This window comes from Macaca mulatta, chromosome 2 (assembly GCF_049350105.2).
Source record: "Macaca mulatta isolate MMU2019108-1 chromosome 2, T2T-MMU8v2.0, whole genome shotgun sequence".
In the NCBI taxonomy this organism is placed as follows: domain Eukaryota; kingdom Metazoa; phylum Chordata; class Mammalia; order Primates; family Cercopithecidae; genus Macaca; species Macaca mulatta.
Window position 1 is genome coordinate 12,165,494 of NC_133407.1, and position 24,939 is coordinate 12,190,432.

The window sequence follows — 24,939 nt, forward strand, 5'->3', positions numbered from 1 at the left end:
CCAAGAATCAGAAAATATAAACAAAAAGTCTGAACTACCAGATTAATCACTAAATAAAAAACAAAACAAAACACAAAACACTAAAAGACAAAACCGTGTTTACTTTTCTGATAGTCCATTAGGCTCAGTGTCCATTTTGTTTTGAGGAACAAAAAACTCCAACTGGTTTGATGATTTATTTTCCACTACAAATGCAAATTAGCAGAAGCAAATTAGAAGCCTTAGACTAGAGACAGGGATAATCTCTGTGTGGGAGGAGATAGTAAAATGTAAGAATCAGATACAAGAACTAGGAGAGAATAGCAGTATAGAGTCATTAGTGCAAGGAAAAAACTACCCTACATATAATAAATTCAATAACTGGCATTCGGAATAGTGATTCTGAGTAATTAGTAAAAGGAAATTATAAAAACAATAAAATTGCTTTGAAATTTACAAAGCATTTGCAATGCTGTTATTACATGGGAATGAAATTACATTTGGTATATTCTGCTTTTAAAAGCAAGGAAATGTGAACCAGAAAGATTTACAAGCAAAATTATCAACAGGAAAAATGCTTGGAACATTTTCATGCCCCCCATTATCAGTATGGCTTGATTCTCCCAGATGACTCCTTTGCTGAGCATTCTAATGAAGTATCCCTGTACTTCTGTGAGATGGAAAGCACTAATTTCCCCTAAAATATGGAACTCTGGAAAAAAGTAGTGACTAACTTTGTATAGCAGTAATAATGTGCTATTAGAAAATTATCCCTAGCATTTTTCAACCATAAATCTGATGTAAAAGATTTATTGCATTTGTATCCTGTGATTTTTATTATTTTTTAATGTTATTTTTCCAAGGAACTTCATCTCAAATTTTTAAATGAAACTACTAGAAAAATATTGTTCAATAAACAGAGATCCAATTTACAATTAATTTTTCATATGTATATCTAAGTCATGTATACTCTGCTTGATAAAACTTTGGTTCAATATCTGCTAAAACAAAATATAAAAAAAGAAATCAATCTGAAAATCTCTAAGCTTGTTGAAATTCAGGGTGGGGCTCCCATTGTGTTTTTAGAATAAGATTAACTGGGGGAGGAGGAAATAAATTTATACAATGAAAACTATGACCAGAGAGTTCTCTCTTTCATAGAGGTAAATATTATTTACCAGAAAGACTCTAGGACTAAAGTAAATTATTCTAATCCAGTGTCTTTCTACTTGACTCTCGTCTTTTTTTTTTTTTTTTTTTTTTTTGAACTTTGTGGCAAGATGCTTATAGAAGCCAAAAATCAACGTATTTTCTTGTTGGATGATTCTGGCCCTTGCTGCTATCTTCTTGCTACATGAGGAGATTTGAATGTAGATTACTGGGACTAACAGCCAATCCTTATGACTGAGCGTTGACTGATAATCTACATGGACCAAGCAACATAGAAGAGAAGAGCTGCCATAAGCAGTGAGACGAATACTTTTAATTCTTGATGACTTTGTTTGCACCTCATTCCATCCTGCTTCTTATCTTCTAACTGCTAACATTAGCCCCTTTTGCTCTGTTGGTTCTCACCCCACCATTGGAATTTTCCTTGTCTCCACATTTCTGGCTCTGATCTTAGAATCTCTGTTCATGTATTCCGGTCATTCACTCTGACCAAGTAGTCTCCAGCCAGATAAGGGCTCTCCTGATCCCAACTTCCACCTCTTGTGCAAGCTCTGTGAAGATGGCTCCCTGAGGGGGAAACAGACACTTCTACCTGTCATCGAAATTCCTCTCATGTCTGCTCTTTTCTCTTTCTTCTTATTTGCTCTCTGTCATCTTTTAAAGACTGGACTACTCACCTCCCTGGCTTCAGGTGCTTCCCATGCCAGTTCATCTTTCACTTCACTACTACAACATTAGTGAATTCTCTCATCCTCACCTTTCAAATCTAAATCCCTGTGCCCAGCTTCCAAGACCTTCATCTGACCTCTTCAACTTTCTTGTCTACAATTTCCCAGTATGCAATTTCAGTCAAGCCAATTACATTGTTTCTATCTTTGGAAGGTTATCCATAAGATTAAGTTCACATCCCATCTTTTTGAAGGTTACTGTGACTGCTACCAACTTACCTTTGCACAGGGCTTCTTGGACCATAAAATATTTTGATATATATATATCTCTCTTTAGATTCTCCTATTAACCTTTTAAAAGTCATTACTGAGTTATCTCTCTCCTTCACACCTCACAGTATACATTCATAGGAACTCTTGTTGATTTTATTCCTAAAATATAATGCAAATATATTCCTTTTTTTTTTTTTTTTTGACAGAGTTTCACTCTGTTGCCCAGGCCAGAGTGTAGTGGCATGATCTCAGCTCACTGCAACCTCCACCTCTCGGGTTCAAGCAATTCTCCTGCCTCAGCCTTCTGAGTAGCTTGGACTACAGGGGTGCACCACCGCACCTGGCTAATTTTTGTATTTTTAGTAGATACAGAGTTTTGCCGTGTTGGCCAGGCTGGTCTCTAACTCCTGACCTCAGGTGATCCACACACCTCAGCCTCCCAAAGTGCTGGGATTACAGGTGTGAGCCACCGTGCTGGGCCTATATCACTTCTTAAATTGTCCACTATGTGCTACCAGATTCTCCCTAATCTGGACTACCATAGCATTCTAACTGGCCTCCTTACTTTTACACTTGCTATGCTGCAGTCCCACTGCATACAGCAGCCACAATAATCTTTGTAAAATGTGAGTAATGTACTGTCCAGATCCTCCTCCTCCCTGGATTTCTCCAGTGGTTTTCTTTCAAACTTGGATAAAAATCTAAATTCCTTAGCATGGACAATGAAGTCCATAAGACCAAGCCAGCACTGTCCACTAGAGCCTGTGCAATCATGAAAATGTTCTCTAATCTTTGGTGTTTAATACAGTAGCCACTAGCCACATGTGCTTACCAAGTGCTTGAAATATGGCTAGTGTTACTGAGAAACTGATTTTTAAATTTCAATTAATTTAAATATAAACTTAACTAACCACATGTGGTTAATGGCTACCATACTGGACAATGAAGATCCAGCCACTGGACTCACCTCTCTGTAGGTGAGTTTAGGTGTCTGTACTCACCTCCTGTTATTTTTCCTGTTGTTTACTCAACAATAAGCACCCAAGATTTCTCGCTGCTCTTCACAAATGCAAGCTTGTTCCACCTCTGGGGCTTTGTTCAGATCTCCCCACCCCCTGGCTTCTCTTCCTTTAGATCTTCACACAACTCATGCCCTTACTCCATTCTCATTTCCGAAACAAAAGTTACTTTTTCACAGAATCCTTTTCTGGTCACTGTCTTAGAGAGTTTGAGCTATTGTAATAAGGATACCATAGACTGGGTGGTTTAAGCAATAAACATTTATTTCTCCCAGCTCTGGAAGCTGGAAGTCTGAGATCAGGGTGCCAGTATGATCAATTTCCTGCTGAGGGCCTTCCTCCTGGTTCACAGATGGCTGCTTTCTTGCTACATGCTCACATGAGGGAGAGCAGAGAGAAGAAGGAAGCTCTCTCTTGTCTGTTTTTATAAGGCCACTAATTACATCATGAAGCTTTCACCATCATAACCTAATTATCTCCCAAAGGCCGACGTCCAAATACTATCATATTGGAGATTAGGGTTTCAATATAAATTTGGACGGCACACATATTCAGCCCATAGCAGTCAGTCTATGTAAAATAGCTCCCTATGCTACCCTATTCCACAAGTACTATTCTATTTAGCTTTATCACTGCCTAAAATAATTTTTTTTTACCTTGTTTATCATCTGTCTTCTCTACTTTCTCCAGAAGTACAGGTTCAGAGTAGGTGGAAAATGAGCTTTAGGTAGATTGAATTTTCTAGGTGATGCTGGGGATACAGGAGCAAGGGAGTTGAGGGTGTTTGCAAAGAAGTAATTACAATGAAGGAAAAGTAGAATCTAAGAACCTAAAATGGGTGAGGAATACTGAAAGGAGGGTAAATTCACTGATTTAATGGATGTGATGCTCTGGTGTGGCTGAAATACTATTGGAACAGAAAGGCTAAAGAGAATTAGATGGTGGCCATACAGTGGCAAGCTGGAAAGGGAGATTCTAGAGAGGGTGTAACGCTTGTTTGAATGAAGTCTTGGGAATGCTCATGGAAGTGGGTGGCCAATATGGAAGAGGGTAGAAGACAAGATCGTAGGAGGAGAAGAGCTTAAGGACTCAGGAGGTCAGGGTATTTGGAAGAGTCATCTTCAGTGTGTGAAAATCATAAAGGATTATGTACAACAGGAGTAGTGCTGGAGTGAATTAGAGTAGGCCCGGCTCTAGCAGACGAGACCTCCCTGGGGTTGGGAGGTGACTGCTGATGACAGCAGAAAATGGGAGAATCTGCCAGCATAGATTTTAAAGCTGTGAGTTTTAAGGGAAAAGAGACAATAAACAGGAAGCAGCAGTAAGGCTGCCTCCCTGGTCACCAGGCGTGATGAAGGAAAAAACAACCATCACCTGAAAGTTCTGCAGGGGCCAGGCGTGGGGCTCATGACTGTAATTCCAGCACTTTGGGAGGCTGAGCTGAGAGCATTGCTTGAGCCTAGGAGTTCAAGACTAGGCTGGGCAACATAGGGAGACCTCATCTCTACCAAATAAATAAATAAATAAATACATAAGTAAATAAATAAGTAAATAAATAAATGAAAATTAGCTGGGCATGATTGTATGTGCCTATAGTCCCAACTACTTGGGAGGCTGAAGTGGGAGGATTGCTTAAGCCTGGGAGGCTGAGGCTGCAGTGAGCCATAACTGTACCACTGCACTCCAGCCTAGGTAGCACAACAAGACCCTGTCTCAAAAAGAGAAAGGAAAAGACTAGATATTAGCATAAGAAGTGAAGGACACATCCGAGAGGAAGTTGAGGATAAAGAGGATTTTGCTAAAAGTGAATTCTAGAGTAGAGTGGAGGGTATTGACCTCTAGGGAGGTTGGACGATGGGCTGGATTAGCAGACGTGCAGATCTGTTCAGAGAGGAAACTGTGAGAGGAAGGCACCTTGCAGCCTTGTGCTTCTAGTGATTGATATCACTGGGAAAGTGGTGTGATGGGAATCTTTTCCAAGGTCTCCAAGTCACCTTGTTCTGATAAAACAGAGTGTTGGAGGGGAGGGGAGGGAATGTGGGATCTTATCAAGGCATAAAGAACTCTGGTGCTGCTTTTCACTCCCCTGGTATCAGTTTGGAGGGCAAGGGAGCAGTGGCATTCCTGGGAGCCCCAGGGTGTTCTGAGTCTTCCTTCTTTATTCCTTTCTTCAAGTCTGACCTCAATCCTTCATTCTGTGGTCACAGTTGCTTCCAGACCTGAGGAAAACATGCTGACTGAAACTTCAGTTATGAGGGCCTTAGAAACAGGCAACAGGTGCATGTTTCATTTTCAGATAAATGAAGCATGCTCTGGGAGCTGCAAGACATCTTGTCTTCTCTCTACCTGCTGCCAAACAGCCTCCTCCCTGCTCAGGCCACTCCCATCAGGCTCATCAAGGGCTTCTGGTTTTCTGGCTTGGTGGACTCCGTGGATGATGCTTCTCTATGGAGGAGCTCATCAGAAGAAGAGCACATAAGAAAAAACAAATTAACAACAAAAAGAGCACATAAGAAGAAAAGGGGTGACAGCTGAGTCAAGAATGATAAATTCCATTGAGGGCAGGTTGAATTTAAGATGTGGGCATCAACAGAGACTGTCCAAAGGACAGTAGGATGTATTGGTCTGGCACTCACTAGAGTGATGTCTGGGTTGGATGCAGATTTAGGAGTTTTCAGCTGGTGGATGAAATAAGAAGAAGTAAGATTTAGCCCAGAGAGATTATGAAGGATGAGAAGGGCTGGGGGTGAAAAACAGAATGCTGGGGAAGAACAGCATTTGAAAGATGGGCAGAGGACAGATTGCCAATGGGATCAAAGAGCAACTTCTATAGCAGTAAGAGGAAAACCAAGAATGAGTGAAAGATTGAAAGAGGGAGCAAGGGATCCTTTCTTTTGGTAAAGTGGAGATGTGAACACTCGTGCTTAACGCTTCTGATTTCAAATCCAGATCTAAGGAATCAGTGTTAGACAGAAATAGAGAAGTATAAAAGATGGTACGAACAAGATGGAATCCATGGGAATCCTGTCAGAGAGAGGGAAGATGGGACAAGACTGAAGGAAGGTACCAGTGCTGTCCTCTATAACCCATCTGGAGATGTTATGAAGATTTAAGTAAAATGGATAATTTTCTCATAAAATACAAGTTAACAAATCTGACTCAAGCCAATTTAGGAAAAAAAGAACGGAATTTAATAATGGAAAATAATATTTCCAAATTTTGTTTTAAGACAGGTAGTAGGTTTAGATATTATTGGCATTTTTAAAAAACATTCAAAGAGAATATTATTTCTGGGTTCTATAAAATGTTACACACATAAAAATACAAAAACAAAACAAAAACATTCATGGACATGTTCCCAATTCATCTTCTGAAACTTGGCATAGCATTAAACATAAAATCTGACCAAGAACACAAAAGTGACAGTTATCGAACAATCTCTCTTATGTATGTGGAGGTAAAAATAATAAAGCATTGGCAATCAAAACTCAGAAGTTTGTTAAAATAAAATCCCCATGGCCAAGTAGGACTTGTTCCAGGATTGTAATAAGAGTTTAATATTAGGATATCTATTAATATAATCCATCAGATAAAGAGGCCAAAGGACAAAAAAAAAAAAAAAAGGAAAAGAAAAAGAAAAAGAAAAATCACATGATTACCTCCATACTTGCCAAAAAGTCATCTGAAACAATTCCACATCTACTCCTGATGGAAATTCTTAGTAAGCTAGGAACATTACCTATCTTTAAAATGAGAAAGACTGCCTTAGTTTAATTGTGAATATGAGTGGGATGTCTGGAATTTGTGTAGAAGGGGATCTTAAGGAATGACTTAGTTGGAAATGGATTTGTCTTTAAGTTGAATTTGCAGGGCACCACATGATTTTTCTCAGGCTGTATAAGTACTTTTGGTGGCTTCTAGAGTGGCTAGTGTTTATAGGAGAACTAAGGCCACCTGTCAGCCCAATACTGTACAATATTACATGTATAGTAAAACATTAGTGGCATTTAAAGTTAAGTCATGTGCCAGCCTGGTATCTCTCTAATATTTACCATATTTTTGGAAGTTCTCCAGCAATAAACCCCTGTCCCTACACACTGCACTCCCTTTCCCCCCCTAAATGAAAGAGAATTATAGTTACAGAGGCAAAATTGTTATTTCATATATTATGATAATATGAAAATAATAGCTATCATTTACTTGCTATATGCCGGGCTCTGTGTTAAGCACTTTACATACACTAATTGACTTGAATGGCAATGCTGCAGAGGACATTATTATGTTCACTTTATGGAAAGTACAGTGAATCTCTGGAAAGCGAGGGACAGGAAAGCTTGTTAAGTGGCATCTCAAAGTGGCACAATGGGATTTGAACATGACTGTGTCTGTGCCCATGCTCTGAACCAGTAAGCAACACTGTATTTCTTTATTAATGGATAAGAAATGGAATATAAATGATTTTAGATTATAAAATTAATATAAGAATGAATTTCTTATGTGCCAGCTATCACCAGTCAAAAAATATAAAAATGGTAATTCATAATAGTAAGTCAAGAGTATAAAATACTGTGTGCTATGTTCTTAATGTTTGTGTCCCCCTGAAATTCATTTGTTGAAACTTAATCCACCAGTGTGACGGTGTTAAAGGTGAGGCCTTTAGGAGGTGATTAGGACATGAGGGCAGAGCCTACATGAGTCGGGTTAGTGCCCTTATAAAGAGGTCTCATCTCAGAGAACTACCTTGCACCTTCCACCATGGGACAACACAGCTACAGGATTCCATCTATAAACCAGGAAACAGGCCCTCTGCCGATGCCTTGGTCTTGGATTTTCCAGCTTCTAGAACTGTGACAAATACATTTTTGTTGTTTATAAACCCAGTTTATGACATTTTGTTTTAGCAGCCTGAATGGACCGAGATACTTGGAAAATAGCTAACAAAGAATTTGGGCAAGAAATATTTGAAGGCAATTCCAAGCATTTATGAGAGGCATAAAAGACAGGTGTTTCAATAACTAGAGATATACTATGATTTTGGATAAGAAATCTCATTATTGTAAAGATTTCACTGAAATAATATCAGGAGTTTCATGAAATAATATCAGGAGTAATTTGAAATTACTTTCAAAATATTGTTTTCATAATTTGGTAGAAAATGAAAAGTTGAGTGCAGATAAATATAAAACTTCCAAGAGGGTACTTGTATTATTAATTATCAAACTCTATTACTAAGCTACAATAATTAAAACACGTAATAGTCATGAAAGAGTACAGTATAGTAATAAGTGCAAAAATAAAGTTACAAAACACTAGAATATGACAGATAACTCTAAAAGAGAATCTACTACATATTACCACTTATTACATAATAAACATAAAATTTCAAATCAGTGAAAAAAGAATACATTATTCAACAAATGGTTTTAGAAATATCGATTCATCATTTGGAAAAAATAGATTTATTCATACTACATAATGATATAAATTCCAGATGGATGAAAATGATAAAAGCAAAAAGTACATATTGAGGATCTAGAGAAAGATACAGGTTATTTTATTTTTCTGTTCTCAAGGTTGGAAGTACTTTCTAAATATAATTGAAAAGAATAAAACACAGCTAAGTAAATTTGAGACATTTAAAACCATAAAAAAAGAAACTTCTACATTGAAAATGTAATAAAATTGAAAAACAGATTTCAATCCGGGAAAATGTTAGCAATGCATATGAAAGGTTGATTTTAATATTTATAAACAATTTTTAAAAAACCAATAAGAAATGAATAAACAGTATTAAAATGGACAAGGACATGAACAGATAATTCACATACCAAAAAGACAAGTAAAAAAAAAAGCATGAAAAATAACCCTTTCAATGAATAAATGTAAGTAAAACAATAATAAAATTCAATAATTCTGCGTCATTCAAATTTGCTGGTTAAAAACCTTTAATACTACAATCCGACAACAAAAACCAAACAATCTAATTTTAAAATGGACGAAGGCCTTGACTAGATATTTTTCCAAAGAAGATATGCAAATGACCTATAAGCACATAAAAACATGCTCTACATCACTAAACATGAGATACCATCTTGTACCCATCAGGATCAACAAAACCCAGAGAATAACAAGTGTTGGTGAGGATGTGGAGAAACTGGAATCCTTGTGCATTACTCGTCAGAATCCAAAACTGTGTGACCACTCTGGAAAACAGGATGGCAATTTCTCAAAAAATTAAACATAGAATCACCAGATGATCCAGCAACTGCACTTCTGGTTATATACCCATAAGAAATGAAAGAGGGGACTCCAACAAGTATTTGCACACCCACTTCACAGCAGCATTATTCAGAGTAGCCAAAAGGTAGAAGCAGCCCAAGTATTCACTGATGTATCAGTGGCTAAACACAATGTAGTATATACATACAATGGGATATTATTCTGCCTTAAAAAAGAAGGGAATTCTGATACATGCCACAACGTAGATGAGCTGTGAAGACATTATGTTAAGTGAAATAATCACAAAAGGACAAATATATGATTTCTCTTATATGGTAAACCCAGAATAGTCAAATTCATATAGACAAAAAGCAAAATGGTGGTTGCCAGAGACTGGTGAAAAAGGGGGATGGAGAATTAGTAATTAGTGTTGAATGGGTACAGAGTTACAGTTGGAGATGATAAAGATGCTCTGGAGATGAATAGTGGTTATGGCTGCACAACAATGTGAAGGTACTTAATGCTGTAGAATTGTACACTTAAATATGGTTAAAATGGTAAACTGTATGTTATGCATATTTTACCACAGTCAAGAAAAACCTAGGTTGGTGTTGATGTCTGCATGGAGTGGGATCTAAGAAAGAAGGAAAAAATGAGCTAGAAACAAAATTCTTACCAACTCAGGTTGATGAAAAAGAAATCTTAGTTTAGACTTCAGGTGGACAAAAATGAATAAGTACACAAAATATTCATCTTGGAATTCCTAGTCATGGATCTGCCCTCGCATAGATGTGAGGCTTGAATTTAGACAACAAAAGTTGGTTTGGTAAACCCCAAACTGAAAAAGTAACAAAATTTGGTTCCTGCCAATGATGTCCTAGGGGACTTGACAAAAGCAAGTACTTTGGAGTAAGAACATGCCCATTCTCTCCACATGGATTTATAGATTCAATGCAGTTCCATTCAGAATCCCAGCAGGCATTTTTGTGCAAATTGATCAGGTGATTCCAAAGCACACGTGGAAATGCAAGGAGTCAAAAATAACCCAAATCTGTTTTGCAAAAGAAGAGCAAAGTTCCAGGGCTTATGCTACGAGATATCAAGACCTTTTAAATAAAATCATTACATTTAAGACAGTGCTGTACTGGTAGAAAGATAGACAAAGAGGCCAATGGGCAGAATAGAAACTTCCACATATACAGTCAAATTATTTATGGATACCAAAAGTGGTACAGTCAAAATGAATCTTGACCCCTACCTCACACCATACCAAAAAAAGCAATTCCAAATGAATTGTAACTCCACCTGTGAAAGGTATATAATAATAACAATTCTAGAAAATAATAATAGGAGAATATCTATATGACTTTGGAATAGGCCAAGATTTTATAAGCACTACACAAAAAAGCACAACCATATGAGAGAAAATGTAAAAATTAGACTACATTAAATTAGGAATTTCTGTGAGGAAGAAAAAAGGTAAGCCTTTTTTTTTCAGTGTAGAAGAGAATATCTGCAATACATTTTTCTCTCAACTTTCTCATATCCAGAATATGAGGAGAACGCCTACAAATTAGTAAGAAACAAATAACCTAATAGAAAAATGGGCAAAAGACTTGAACAACTACACAAGAAAATATCAAATGCCAATAAACATATAAAAACTACTAAGCTCATCAGTCATTGGGGAAATACAAGTGAAAACCACACTGCAATATCATTAATTGTGTATTAGATGGCCAAAATGAGAAAGACAATATGAAACGATGGTAGCACAAAGAGTGGATTGAAGTCTTATACATTGCTGGCAGGAATATGAATTGGTACAGCCATTTTGAAAAATATGTTAAAGCTGAACATGTGGATACCCTATAACCCAGAAATGCCACTTCTAGGTATACACCCAATAGAAGAGCTTCATATGTGCCACAAGGAATATATAAGGAATGTTCATAGCAGTATGGCTTATGGCAGCCCGAAACAAGAAACAATCCAAATGTCCATCATCAGTACAGTAGGTAAATAAATTGTGTTCCATTCATACAATGGAATGTTATATGGTAATTATTTAAGAGTATGGGAAGACGTATAACACTAGATGGAAGAAAAAGCAAAATTTGCATGTATGCATACACTATTCTAATTCTGTTTTCAGTGGGATCTGCATAGAAAATACTGATGCTTGAGATCTCTCTCAGAGATTTCAACTTAGTGGTTCTAGCCTATGGACTGGGTTCCTTTGGTGATTCAATGCAAAGCCAAGGTCTTGTTTTCTTTCATCTTCTTCCCTGAGTAGAAGTTAAATTCCTTATTAATAATAGCTTCACAAATATGTATGAGATATGCTGGCCACAAAGCAGGCACTCAATAAATAATTGCTGATAGATGGACATAGAAACCTTTCTGGGAGATTCAGGCCATGTCTTCATGGTTAGAGATTTCTTTTTCATAGGTTGGATTGTGGTACAGGTTCAGAAAGAACCCTCCAGGAATGAGGGTCACTTTGGTCCATGGCTCCACTAGGGCACTGGGTGGCTTATATCACCATTTCAAAATCTAAGTCACGTGCTGGTGAGTCTATGGCTTATCTTCTTGGGGATGTAAAATAGCTGAAGTGAAGTCTCACTGTAGTCAGTTAGCATAACTAAAAGCCCAAAGAGGTAAACTCAGTTACATTACAGTTATGTCAGCTGTGGTTATTGAAATTATTCCAATGATGACATTTGGGGTGGCTGGTGGTAGCAGTCATCTGATTTGAAATAAATAGAGAAAATAAATAATGGTTTAGGTTTGTGTATGCTTACAATAAACATATTAGGTGTATTACGTATTCTTAGGCCTTACAAAAACCACACCAATTAGGTATTAGTAGCCCCATCAGCATCTAATGAGGGGGATGAGGAAGCTGAGGCTTTGAGGTGATAGGCAGGTTCACAGAGGTGTCAAGCTCAAAGCCTATAATTCCTCAATATCATCAAAATGTTATCATCAAAATGTTACCTTGTGTCATATAAGTGATGACAAAGAGATTTATACCAAACCTTCACATTAGACACTAGCAAGCTTTCTATGTTGTCAATAAGTCAGTAGGAGAAAAGATGTTCATTGAAATAAGTGATAATGGGACTTGGAAATTTTTGTTTATATTCAATGGTCTTTGTCAAGCCCTTAGAAAATAATTAGGCTGTGATCTTTCTGAAATAGTTAGTGGGAAGATAGAGGGGTATGATATATCAGTGGCTTTCAAACTTACTCAACTCAACTAATTTCATAAAGAAGAAAACCCACAATTACATTAAACTATATAATGACTTGTGCTTACAGGAATTTGCTCCAAGGAAACTGTACTGGGATACCAATGGGGATGGACTGGGGATCGTACAATGAAATCAGAACCCCAAGATGGGGTTCATAGATAAGGGTATTGCCAGTAACTATCTGTGTGATCTCAAGCAAGTCATTGCCCCTCTTTGGGCCTCAATTTCCTCAAGAAAAAGAGAAAGGACATTAAAATAACCTTTGAAGCTATAGACCTTTCGTGAAGCTATGAATTCTTTCCGTAGATGATGCACATAAGCATGTACACGAACAACTTTGAACGCTGGTTCAGGTTATTCACAGATTTTCCAAAGACTATTTGTGAGCTTCCAAAGAACATAGTGGCCCTTAGTTTAAAACACCTGAAATATGTGCTAATTGGGATTATAGTCATATTTATAAAAATAACCCTCACCTTTGAGAGATGCAACCTGATAGCATATTTACGGGTGACATTATTTCATGTCTGGAATTTGCTTTAAGTGTGTGTGTGGTGGTGGTGGTGGTAGTGGTGGTAATACATAAAACAATACTGTCCATGAATTGATTGTGAAGCCACATGATTAGGTCCATGACAGTTCTTTATACTGTTTTCTCTACTTTTGTGTATATTAAAATTTTTCATAATAAAATCAATTTTCACAATGAAAATGATCTAACCTTTCTTGGCTTCCACTTCCCTATCCATAAAATAGAAATATTAACAGAATCTTCTATTGTGAAGATTAAGGTTGTACCTGACTTACAGTAAACATTCAGTAGATGCTTACTATTGTTCTCTCAACTATGTAAATATATAAACAGATTTAAAAAGACATAAGATATAGATCAAAATATTATTAGTAGATGCTTCTGTATGGTAAACCAAGAGCTGATTTATTTTTCTTTTCATCATGTATGTCTGGACTGTTCAAATATCTACAAAGAGTATTTGTTACTCTTATAATAAGACAAAAAACCCTAAATCTTTTAAAAAAGTAATTTTCAAAGTCTTCCTTGAGAGAGTTTAATGCCCAAAGGGGCCTGAACCATGTTTGTCCCACAAGATATTTTACAAACAAGATGACTTCATGGAAGAGTAAGATGGAATTTCTTATTACCATCTTGTTCACATTTTCGTCACCAAGCTCTCACGCTCTGGGTCAAAGATCCTCATAGACGCCAGTAAGCTTTAAGCTAGGTCTTCCTGGAATAGAATGAATTGAGCCTTCCTCTTCTCCAGTTGCATGCCATCTTACTGCCTTACCTTACCACAACCATACTAGCAGTTTAGCCTTTTTTTTTTTTTAAGGGGCATGCATCTCTTTGAGAATATTATGAATGCTATGCCAAGAAAAATTCACATTTAGGCATACGATATTGCATTCTATTTCCTAGGGTTCATGGACCCCCATAGTTCATCTCCACTAATTAAGTTTTCTGAGGCCATGACATCAAATTTAGGAATGTAGAAACACATATCCGGTGTATAGAACACTTTGAGAAAAACTAATTTGTACAAAACTGTAAGCCAGATAAATTGGTGGATAATTATGGGCATTACATACGTGGTTTTTGCTCTGCCAAATAATTTCCATTAGGACATCTATAAATAGCAAATCCATATAATGCATTTGAACCATATCACTGTTTGCCCAAATGCTAAGCCCTTTCCAGAACACACCTACTGCAGAGCAACAGGCCAATTCAAAAAGTTCAATACTAGTTTTACCCTTGAGTTTAGCTACATTCATTTACAGAATTCTAGCTTTCCTCTAAAATGGCCACTAACCTATATCACTTTGGGGACTGATGTTCAATGGGAGGCAATGATACCCAGAAACTTTTTGACTAAGGAGAGGTAGTGCATGTGTATGGGTTATCAGATTGCTTTGGAATGGATCATTTGAGATGAGATGGAGTCCATTTCTTTATTTCAGGAAGGAAAAGGATAAACATGATTGAGTCCTTACAGTATACCAGGTGGACATTAGAGCATCTCATGTACTCCTCACAATGACTCTGGAAGATGGGGGCTTTTTCCCTAGTTTCCAACTGAGTTTTAAAAAAGTTGACACATATACCCCAGGTCTGGCAGCCAGTAATTAACAGAAAAAAAATAAAAATAAATAAGAGGCAAAGCTTTCGGGCTTAGATTACTATCATTGCTGGTTAACTTCAGGGGGCTGGGAAATGTACAGTGCCTAGGATCACACCAAATCCAGACAGCCACTCAGGCTGTGATTTTCATTCTCCTGATTGTATCAATGGCTTCCAGGGATGCGTGTGAAGGGAGACAGGATCGCACTTTTCCTTGCCCCATCTGGCCTGTCCCTATCCTACAAACTGGCAACCCCTTTCCTTTGCTGGTATACACGGACTGCCTCACATTCCCCAAATGCCTGGGGATCGCACAATGAAATCAGAATAAAGAGCCAGGAACTCTACATTTAAAAGAATCCACGTAACTACAAACTCCATCTTAGGATTTCCACCACCAGCTGAGTTGCCATTTGGCATTGCACTGCCAGCAGCCACATTTTACTCTATCCTCCTCCAAGATTTTCAAACATGTGCCTGGCACCCACGAGAGTTTCAGAGGAAGTGTAACAGTGACAGGAGAAGTGCTGCGGGTTTGGTTTTGTGTATACGTGTTAGTGTAACTTTCATAAAAGCAAGTGTAAGTTCTTAGAGTATTAACTTTCACAAGAGGAACATCAACTTTCAGACAAACGCAGGCAAACCCTTTTTCTTTTTCTTTCTTTTTCTTTTCTAGTGAGTGGTATCTGAAGGTAGGGGTGATCCCTGTTATGCAAAAGGTCTCTGAGACCCTTGGGATACATACATGCCTTTCTGGCCCAGTACTCAAGCTTTTCTGGAAGAGTATCCCTCGGCTGTCTCCATCCCTCAGCCTTCAAAAGCCACCTACTACCCACCTACACGTGCTTTGGACACAAGCAGGTTCAAAGCACAAAGCAACCAAGCCACCACCCCGCAAGAAATCGATCTCCGAACCCGGAGTCACCATGAATTGCGCGTGTGGATGTGTGGGCGAGAAGGCTGGGTCCACAGGGATGTGGTCCAGCATCGTGAGCAGCGGGTCCTACCGGACGTTCAAATCTCAGCGGGTCCTGCCGGACGTTCAAGTCCTCCAGCCCGGGGCGAACTAGCAAGTTTCAGACCCCCACGCCCGTGCTAGATCGGAGGAGAGACAAAGCTGGACCGCGAGGAGAGGAGAGTGAGTTTGTGTTCTCTTGGGGCAAGTGTGCTCGGTACCTTGGATTCCTGGCTGCTGGTGGATGCAGGAGAGGGCGGTTGCTCGGCGCCCGCCGCCTCCTTGGGCAGCCCGTCCACGTCGTCCTCGCGGGGGCAGCTCGGAGGGATCATCGTGGCCGCGCGGGAACGGTGTTGGGCTCCCGGAGGAACAGCGAGGCTGCTGTCCTCCTGCGCGCCCTGCCCGCCGCGCGCCAGGCTGCTCAGCTCCGGGTCCCGGGGACTCCCATCCTCGCCGAGGCGCCGACGTGCCCTCCTCCAGCCTCGCCCCCTCTCCCGCCCGGCCCTGCCCACCTCCCCGGCACTTCCGCCGGCGTGGAGGAGAGTGCGCCCTGCCCCACCCCGCCCCGCCGCGCCCGCGGCCACCTCGCGGGCGACCTCGCAGTCGTGACTGCCACTCGGCAGCGGGCGAGCGGGCTTCAGCTCGCCCACAGGAGGAGGAAGGAGGCGGGGAGGCAGCTCCGGGGCGGGGCTGCGCGGTCAACGCCTGGAGTAGTGAGGGCAGGCAGGGGGCAGCGCCCTGGAGAGGGCTGGGGGAAGGCTGGGCGCGCGCCGGCACAGAGTGCGGGTGATTCTGTAGAGGGGATGCTGAAAATTCAGACCCAAACCCCAAAGAATAGAAAATCTTTGATTTTCTATTTTGATTTCTGGAATGATATAGCCAGAAAGGACCGCTTGCAACAACTCCCTCATTCCTCACCCGAACGAATAGTGACTGAGAGAGACAGTGACTTAGCTAAGCTATTTATAGGGTTCAGTGACAGAGAGCAGGGATCGGAGTGGGGGTCCCCTGACTCACGGGCACAGCGCTTCCTCCATTCAGCTTTGATCTAAAGCAGAGAGATAATGCGGTGTGTCTATGGACACCTGTTCCTCGTTTGTTATGCACTTACTGTGCTAAACCCTTTCTTTTTACCTTATTTAATCCTCCCAGCTACTCTATGCGTCTAGGGATGATCACTTCCATTTTATAGATGAGGAAATTGAGGCTGTAGGAAGGCTGAGTAATTTGCTTTAAGTCACTAAACTATAATTGGCGAAACTGGAATTTGAACACATTTTGGCTTCAAAATCCATGCATTTCCGACTGTGGAGCCTCAAATCTAGGCCAGGTCTTGGCTGAAGAGCAATTGGATGTTGCAGTTTAGCAAGAGTTGAGGACTGTTCACAGAGGGGCAAACCAGCCTGCCTTGCTTAATCTTTTGGAAACATAGGGATAGCCCCATTGAAAAAGGATACAGAGGGTCCAGTTTCTTTTGAAGACAGCCTCAGTGTGCGGGGAAAGGAAATACATCTAGATATTTAAAAGCCTCCTTTTCCCCATTAATACAAAATACTCTCAACTTTTTAAAAGAAAATTGCAAACTTCTGTTAAGATTTTTAAAATTAGCTGTAGACGTTTGCAAGAGCAGCTTCATGGATGTGCAACCTGTGCAGTCACACAGGGCCCCGCACGGATGCTGCCATCTTGAAATTCGTTAAAAATATTTAATGAGACCACATTTTCATTTTGTACTTGACCCTACAAATTATGTGTCTGGTCCTGCATGCATTCCCTAGTTCATGTCTTTTAGAATGAACTGACTCTTACTCTTTCCATCCCAGATGCCAATTGAAAGCTACTGTTCTAAGTGTCAACCTCTTACTCAGCATTGAGCTTTCAAAATGCTCTAAATTTTCTGGTGACCCTCAGTACTGGGCCAGATTGGCCAGCTAAAATGGCTTCAGTTTTTTCCGTCTCACAACGCAATTCCTGATTGTTCGATAGAGACAAAATTCTAGTAGCCAAAGTCACAAACGCAATGACAGGAGCAGCCATATCAACACATTTTTATCAAGCATCTATTCTGTATCAGAATTGTGCCATAAAACTAATGATACAGCAGAGAGAAAACATAGATTAACTCTGTTTTCCTGGAATTTAAGTCTAGCAGGAGAGACAGTGATTAATTAAATCACACACACAGTAAACAAAACAAAACAAAACAAAAAAAACAAATAGAAAACTATGATAAGGGAAAGTACAAGACTTTGATGAGGGTGTACAAATGAAGCCTGAGCTAGCATGGGGACAGATGAGAGTTTTCTTAGGAAACAAAACTCCCAGGGTCTACTGGTAATTCCAGTCTTGGTGAGCAAGCATATCATGGCTTATAACAATAAATTTTTCATCTTCGGGTTTTCTTTTTTTAAGAATCGAAGATGTCACCCTTCCTTTTAGTAAGTACTTAGATCAAGTTAGCAACAGTATTAGCCAATAGTATACGTTTAAATGTTGTCCCCTGAAGGAAATTTAGAGAAGCTAGTACTTCCCTCCTTTCCACCCCACCCTGATTCCTGCAACAGAAATCCTTAGTCTGATAAATAATACCTACCATAGGAATTAGCCAAGCTGTCCCAAACTAAATCAAGCCTTTGTTTATGTGTTTGTTTCAAATTATTTTCCATCCCATCTTTTGTTATCTAGCTAACTTACCTTATTCTTCAAGTCACATATCTAAGTATTTACTAGTCTTGACATCTCCTTTCTTGACCCATTTATCTGATTTAGATTCCCAAATCAATGCCATGTTCCCATGACTTCCTTTCCTAAGTAACCAATGACAAGGTTGCCTGCTCTTCTGTTGGGCTATGATCTCCGCTAGGGCAGGGACAATGCCACGTTCATCTGGTTTCTCCAGCTCCTGGTATAATGCTTGTTAACAAGGTGGTCAAAAGAGGCTACCCTGGTAGCCCCCGAGCTCTAGAAATGGTCTAGGCATTAGTTACTACACATGTCCTCCACACACTGAATGGAGAAAGACTGATTTCTTCTGTAAAACAATGGGATTTGTCAGTGATTTCAGTTGGTAGATGGTAGACCGGCAAAGTGATCCTCAGAGGGCCCCTCATGAAGTATTGATATCCCTGAGCAGAAGTGTACATTTTCCTGGCTATGTGTGAGATACTCCCTCTGTCACCCAGGAATGCTTAGGTGAGACCTCACAGAAGACTGGAAATTCTGCATTAGAAGCTTTATGACATTTTAGCTATGGTTGTCAAGATATCTCATTTCAACTGCAGTCTGGTAAAGCCTGAGGAGAAAAGGTTGTGAATAATTATTCTAAGTCTCGAGTCTGTAGCAGGACTTTGTGATTTTTTTAGATTCCCTTTATGGTCTATTTCACTTTGGTTTCTGGGTAAATATCAAGCCAGCAGAAGTGTGAGGTGTACAGAAATTCATCTGCACAAACTTGAACTGGAAGCTCCCATTCCTGGTTCATTTACTTGTTCATTAATTTGTAAAGAGGGCAAACGCCTCCTCCTGATTGCATCCAAGGGCCTTTCACAGTAAACACCGTTAAGCAGAAGACTGTGAAATCCTGCCAGCCTTCTGTCATTTCTTTGTTCTGAGTTTGTATAAAGACACTGGATTTCATCCTATGGACCTTGGCTTCTTCTAGAGCCATTTGGTAAAAAGATCCTAGTAAGACTTCTTAAATAGAACAGGCATATTTATGAAGGGTACAGAAAAGAACGATAAGAAAAAAGAAGAGGGAAGATAAGAGAATCTCAAGGAAGGGATGGCTCTCCATGCCTGATGCATCAGAGTCATGATGGATACACAATATAACACAGTATATGAGAAAGGCATAGGTTGCTGATAACAATAATAGCTAACATGTATTGGGTTTCTAATACATCATAGACATTGTATATTTGTTCTTTAATTTAATCCCTATGAAACCTTAGCAAGATAAAGAAAATCAGCCTAGGTTCTACAGTTTAGGAAGGACTCAGTTATATCCTGCTCCTGGGCCAAGTTTTGGCCACTCTGGTTTGCTGCCACTTAGATAACAGCAGAACCCGGATGTCCTGAAAAGGCAACAGGCCTTAAAGTTTAGGAGCAATGCAAATTGAGAGCCACAGGCATAATAGAAGGCACAGGGCAAGTTCCCAAATAATGAAGAGTTGCCCATTCCATTCTTCTGTGTTAAAAGTAAATAACGAGCAGATCTACACTTTGGAGATGACAGCCAAGAAGTCTAGACAAATGTAAGCATGAGGCATCCACTGTTTTTTTGTTTTTGTTTTTGTTTTGAGACGGAGTCTCACTCTGTCGCCCAGGCTGGGGTGCAGCGGCATGATCTCGGCTCACTGCAACCTCCACTTCCCAGGTTCAAGGGATTCTCCTACCTCAGCCTCCTGAGTAGCTGGGACTACAGGTGTGTGCCACCATGACTAGCTAATTTTGGTATTTTTAGTAGAGACAGAACTTCACCATGTTGGCCAGGATGGTCTCCATCTCTTGACCTCATGATCCGCCTGCCTCGGTCTCCCAAAGTGCTGAGATTACATGCATGAGCCACCAGGCCTGGCTGGCATCCACTATTAGCATCACTTGTCACCCTCTAGATCCAGCTTGATGATCTGCCTTCAAGCTTAGAGAAACAAATGCTTTGCCCAAAGTCTTACCACTGACACTACCACCACCACCACCACCTCTTACTTTGAACAGCTGCTAATGCTAGGCTTCATTATGGTCTCATAGCAACTCATGATTGGTTTCTTCTCAGAGTCGAAGCTAATAATTTAATTTGGAGACTCATTTTTGTGAGGGCAAATTAGATACAGCTTAAGCATCCTTAACTTGTTTCTAAGCACCAATTGGTAATAATAACAACAATAATAGTTGATTGCATTGTAAAGCACTGTTTGTCTGCATTAGAGTTATGTCCACTGGAGGTTCCCAGAAAAAGGTAAGGTAACAAGGCCCAATCCTCATATAGCTGCCTACCTTCTGGCTTAAGACTATCTCTCTTCTTTAAAATGTATGGCTGCTTCTAACTGGTTATAGTCTCTATGAGAAAGAGGATGGCTTGAATCTTTATTCTGTATTTAGTGGAAAGGCCAGGAACCTAGAATCCAAACATCCCAGCTCTTCCACTTAAAAGCAGTGAGATCTTAGACAATTGATTTAATCTCTCTCAGCTTCGATTTCCTTAAGTCTCAAATGGGATAATGATCCCTACTTTGTAGAGTTTCTGTAAGAATGAATGCCTAATCAAAATAGGATCTGATATTATTATCATCATCATTATCAATATTATCCATATGATTTTGGGCAAATGTATTTGATTTGAGTTGGATTTACTGTTTATTATAGTCAAATACGTATACAATATCAAAATTAGATGTATTCTACATTGCTAAAACTGGTAATAGCTTTTGTTTAGAATTTAGAAGCAGCAAATATCTAAAATTTCTTGGAAATGCATATAAAGTAAATTCATCCTGTACATTTTGGTTCTTTGACCAGTAATTAACATTTAGCTTTATGTTTTCTTATTCTATGAGTTTAGGGTAATAGCTTAGGAGGTGTATGACCCAGCCTACTCTGGTCTTACTGCTCCTCAAAAATGCCTGGTCTCTCACCAAGTTTTATTGCTTGAGTTCCCTGTATCTGAGGGATCCCTACCATTCCCTATGACCAGCTCTCCTCATGTTGTGGACCTCAGTGCCCACCATCTGAAAGCATCGTTTCTTTCTTTTCTTATTTGGTGTCATCTAGAATGTAAGCTTCATGAGGTCAAAGGCCTCATCTTTACTCTTCACCATATATCCCTGCTGCCTAGTTGCTCATATAATAAGTGAATATTTGTTAAATTAATGAATTGACAAATGACAAAATGTCAGTGTTGTAGAGGAGCTTGTAGGTCTAATAAAAAACCATTTTGTAGAGGGTAAAATCAAAACATAAATAGATTAAGTACTTGCCCAAAGTCAATTAATATGTGACACAATGAACTCATGTCAGTTTACTGCTCACCAATCCCATTGGTCATTGTTTTATTCAGCTTTGAAATATTTGACCAAACTACTAGTTGCACAACTTTCTTTTCCAAGTTTTCAAATTAATTTTGATATTTTACATAATATCTCTAAATATTCTTTTGCAAATAGCTTTATCATTAGTCAAGCAGTATTCAAGAATACTGAAGAAATTTAAAATATTCTAAAATTCCACCACCGATCGGTAATAACTATTAGCATTTTGGTAAACCTCCTCCTAGACGTGCATGCGTATATGGGTACATTTTACATTTATATTTATTTGTATTTACATAAAATGATCTCAGGACATTAAGCATTTTTGTAACATCCTTTCCCTTTAGTAATATATCATAGAGATAGTTCTGTGTCAATAAATATAAGTATACATCATCCTTTTCTAATGACTCTGTGTTTTCCTCTGAATAGATGCACAGTAATTTATTTATGAGGGATCATTTATGCTTTTTTCTAGGAACTGTTAGAGAGCAATTAGAAACTCATTGTCCCTTTCTAAATAGCAACTTGGCAAGGTAAATACTATTAGACCCATTCTGTAGATGAGGTCATCAGAAGCCAGAGAGGGTTTATGACTTCCCTAATGGGATATGGTAAGTGCAGAGTGGCGAGTCTGGCCCACGTCTTCAGACTGTAAACCTCAGGCTTCTCACAGTACCTAAGCAAACAGTGAAACTCAGTGTGATCACTGTTGTGTAAGAAGTCTGCACAACATGATTTGAGAGCATGTGCAGTGGAAGGATAAGGTTCACCAAATGGAAAGGATGCTGGAGAAGGTTCCAGTGTGTTGAAGGGTGACTGTGATTTTTCTGGAAGGATAAGGAGAAGCAAAGAATCTTGAGCAAAATGTACTGTGTCAGTACAAACATGGAGGTGTGCATGTGCAGGCTTTGTTCAGTTTTGGTTCCACAGTTTTTTTTTTTTTTTTTTTCCTTTGGGAGTAACATTTACTGATCATATGGGCAATGCCTGAAAAAAGGGAACGATTAGAGCCAGAAAAATGCTTTGAATAATAGTTTTAAGTACTTTTACAAATGGCTCTTGAGGAAACTTGGATCTCAGTCAGCCTGGGAAGAATGCTACTGTTTTAACTAGTAATAGAGGGGAAAAAAGGCATCATAGGGATTGCTGGGGGGTTAAATGGGTCACAGAGTAAAAAGGAGCCAAAATTCAGAGCTCTGAGAGACACACATAGAATCTCCATTCCGGGAAACCAGACACAGAGAACTCTGGTTCTTTTTGATACAGAAGCCCGTTCTGTATATGGGGCCCTAAAATTTAAACACACATATAGCTTGCACATTTACAACCTCTAAAGGATTATGAATATCCCATTTAATCATTATGTATCTTAAATGAAGTTCCTAAAAGTGAGCAGTAGAATTGACTTTCAAAACAAAGAACAGAATTCCAGCAAAAATGGATAATAGCTGATGCTGTTTATCCATAATGCTTTGCATTTACTTTGAAATATGTTCCAAAAGTTTGTAGAGCGATGCTGGCAGCAAATGAATCTCAAAAATTCTTTCTACTATATTTTTCAGGATAGGGGTTATATGACTACTTTGTCTTTCTGCCTCCTATAACCCTCTATGTTTCTCCAATTGCTCCCTTGGCAGCCATGAACCATCCATCAGGCACTTGACAATTGGCCTGGAAAAGATGACTCAAGCCTTAAGCCTTAAATGCCAAGTTTCTTTCCTCCATAGCTGAGGCAGACTTACCCATAAAGCCTGGACTTAAGAAACATACCTATGTTTAATCTACCTTTGTTCTTGCAGAACTGGCCAAAAAAATGGAGATTTTTATTTCTTCAAACAATAATAAGAGTTAACAATAGGGTATAATGATCGCTTACCAGTTAGAAGGTACAGTGGGAGATAGTATGAATGCAGATGTTATCCAGGCAGACCTTCCGAGGAGGTTTTACTGCATCTTGGTCCTGTTTATTCCTAAAATGTAAGCTGCCAAAATGCCAAAGTCTACCAAGCAAATGGCTCAGTATTCTAAGGAAGCCCAACCTGGATATGAACTCCGTATTGCACAGAATTACTGAGTTCCCTAGAATGCAATTACAGTGCTAATGGATGAAATGAGATAAATACCCATATTTTAAACAAAAAATATGCCCTATTTTTTCCATTCACTTTTCCTCAACCCACTTATGTAGTGAGTCACCATGTCCTGTTGTTTCTACCTCTTGTGTAGTCATAGGGTCAAGTAGTTAGTATTCAGCTTAAGATATTTGAGATTGTTATTAAATAAGGTGTAGATGTCTAATGAATGAAGTCCTTGTTTTTTTCACCAATTTATTCATCAAAAGTTGCCAAGGGCTGCTGCATACTAGGTGCTTTATTAGTTCTAGGAATATAGACAAATACATGCAGATTCCCTGACCCAAAGGAAAATTCAGCTTCACTAGAAAGGCAGAATTTAGGACAAATAATAACCACAGGTAGGCTGGGCGCAGTGGTTCATGCCTGTAACCCTAGCACTTTGGGAGGCCGAGGCGGGTGGATCATCTGAGGTCAGGAGTTTGAGACCAGCCTGGCCAACATGATGAAACCCTGTCTCTACTAAAAATAAAAAAAAAAATTAGCTGGGCATGATGGCATGCGCTTGTAATCCCAGCTACCCAGGAGGCTGAGGCAGGAGAATCGCTGGAATCTGGGAGGTACAGGCTGCAGTGAGCTGAGACCATACCACTGCAATTCAGCGTGGGTGATAGAGGGAGACTCCATCTCAAAATCATCATCATCATCATCATCATCATCATCATCATCATCATCATCATCATCACAGGTATGAAGAGACAGCTGTGGGAATCCGGAAAAGAAAGGGCTAATTGAACTGAGGGGTCCAGGGAGGATTTACCAAAGAAAAAAGTTAATAGTTAAAGTTAATGGCAGTTTTTCATAAGGAGAAGAGGTAGGTCATTCCTGGCATCTTCAGACTGGTATATATCCAGCTTATGTTTTCTTGTGGTATGCTGTGTTGGCTATTTATTTATATTTATTATTATTATGTTGGAGATATTGAAAGGACACAGAATTGAGTTATTCATTGCACTATCAAAATCAGTCCTTGCAATCCCATTTCTCCTTGTAACTTATTTAATTAGCTGTTCCAAATTTACTCTAATCCTTACTCAAAATCCCCTTCCTTCAAATGATACTCACTATAATGTTTTAAAAACATATATCGTAGACATG

At 39.2% G+C, this 24,939-nt stretch overlaps 1 protein-coding gene across 2 annotated transcripts in view; it reads right to left on the minus strand.

Moving 5' to 3' along the window:
- STAC (SH3 and cysteine rich domain) overlaps positions 1-16,329 on the minus strand; it is a 176,016-nt gene extending 159,687 nt beyond the window's left edge. The window contains exon 1 of one of the 2 annotated variants that reach the window (XM_001101503.4): positions 15,902-16,329. In XM_001101503.4, coding sequence (XP_001101503.2) covers positions 15,902-16,012 — 111 coding nt within the window. In that variant the 5' untranslated portion in view covers positions 16,013-16,329. The remainder of the gene's footprint in view (positions 1-15,901) is intronic. The other variant, XM_077991250.1, reaches the window with a different exon arrangement.
- Between the last annotated feature and the right edge of the window lie 8,610 nt (positions 16,330-24,939).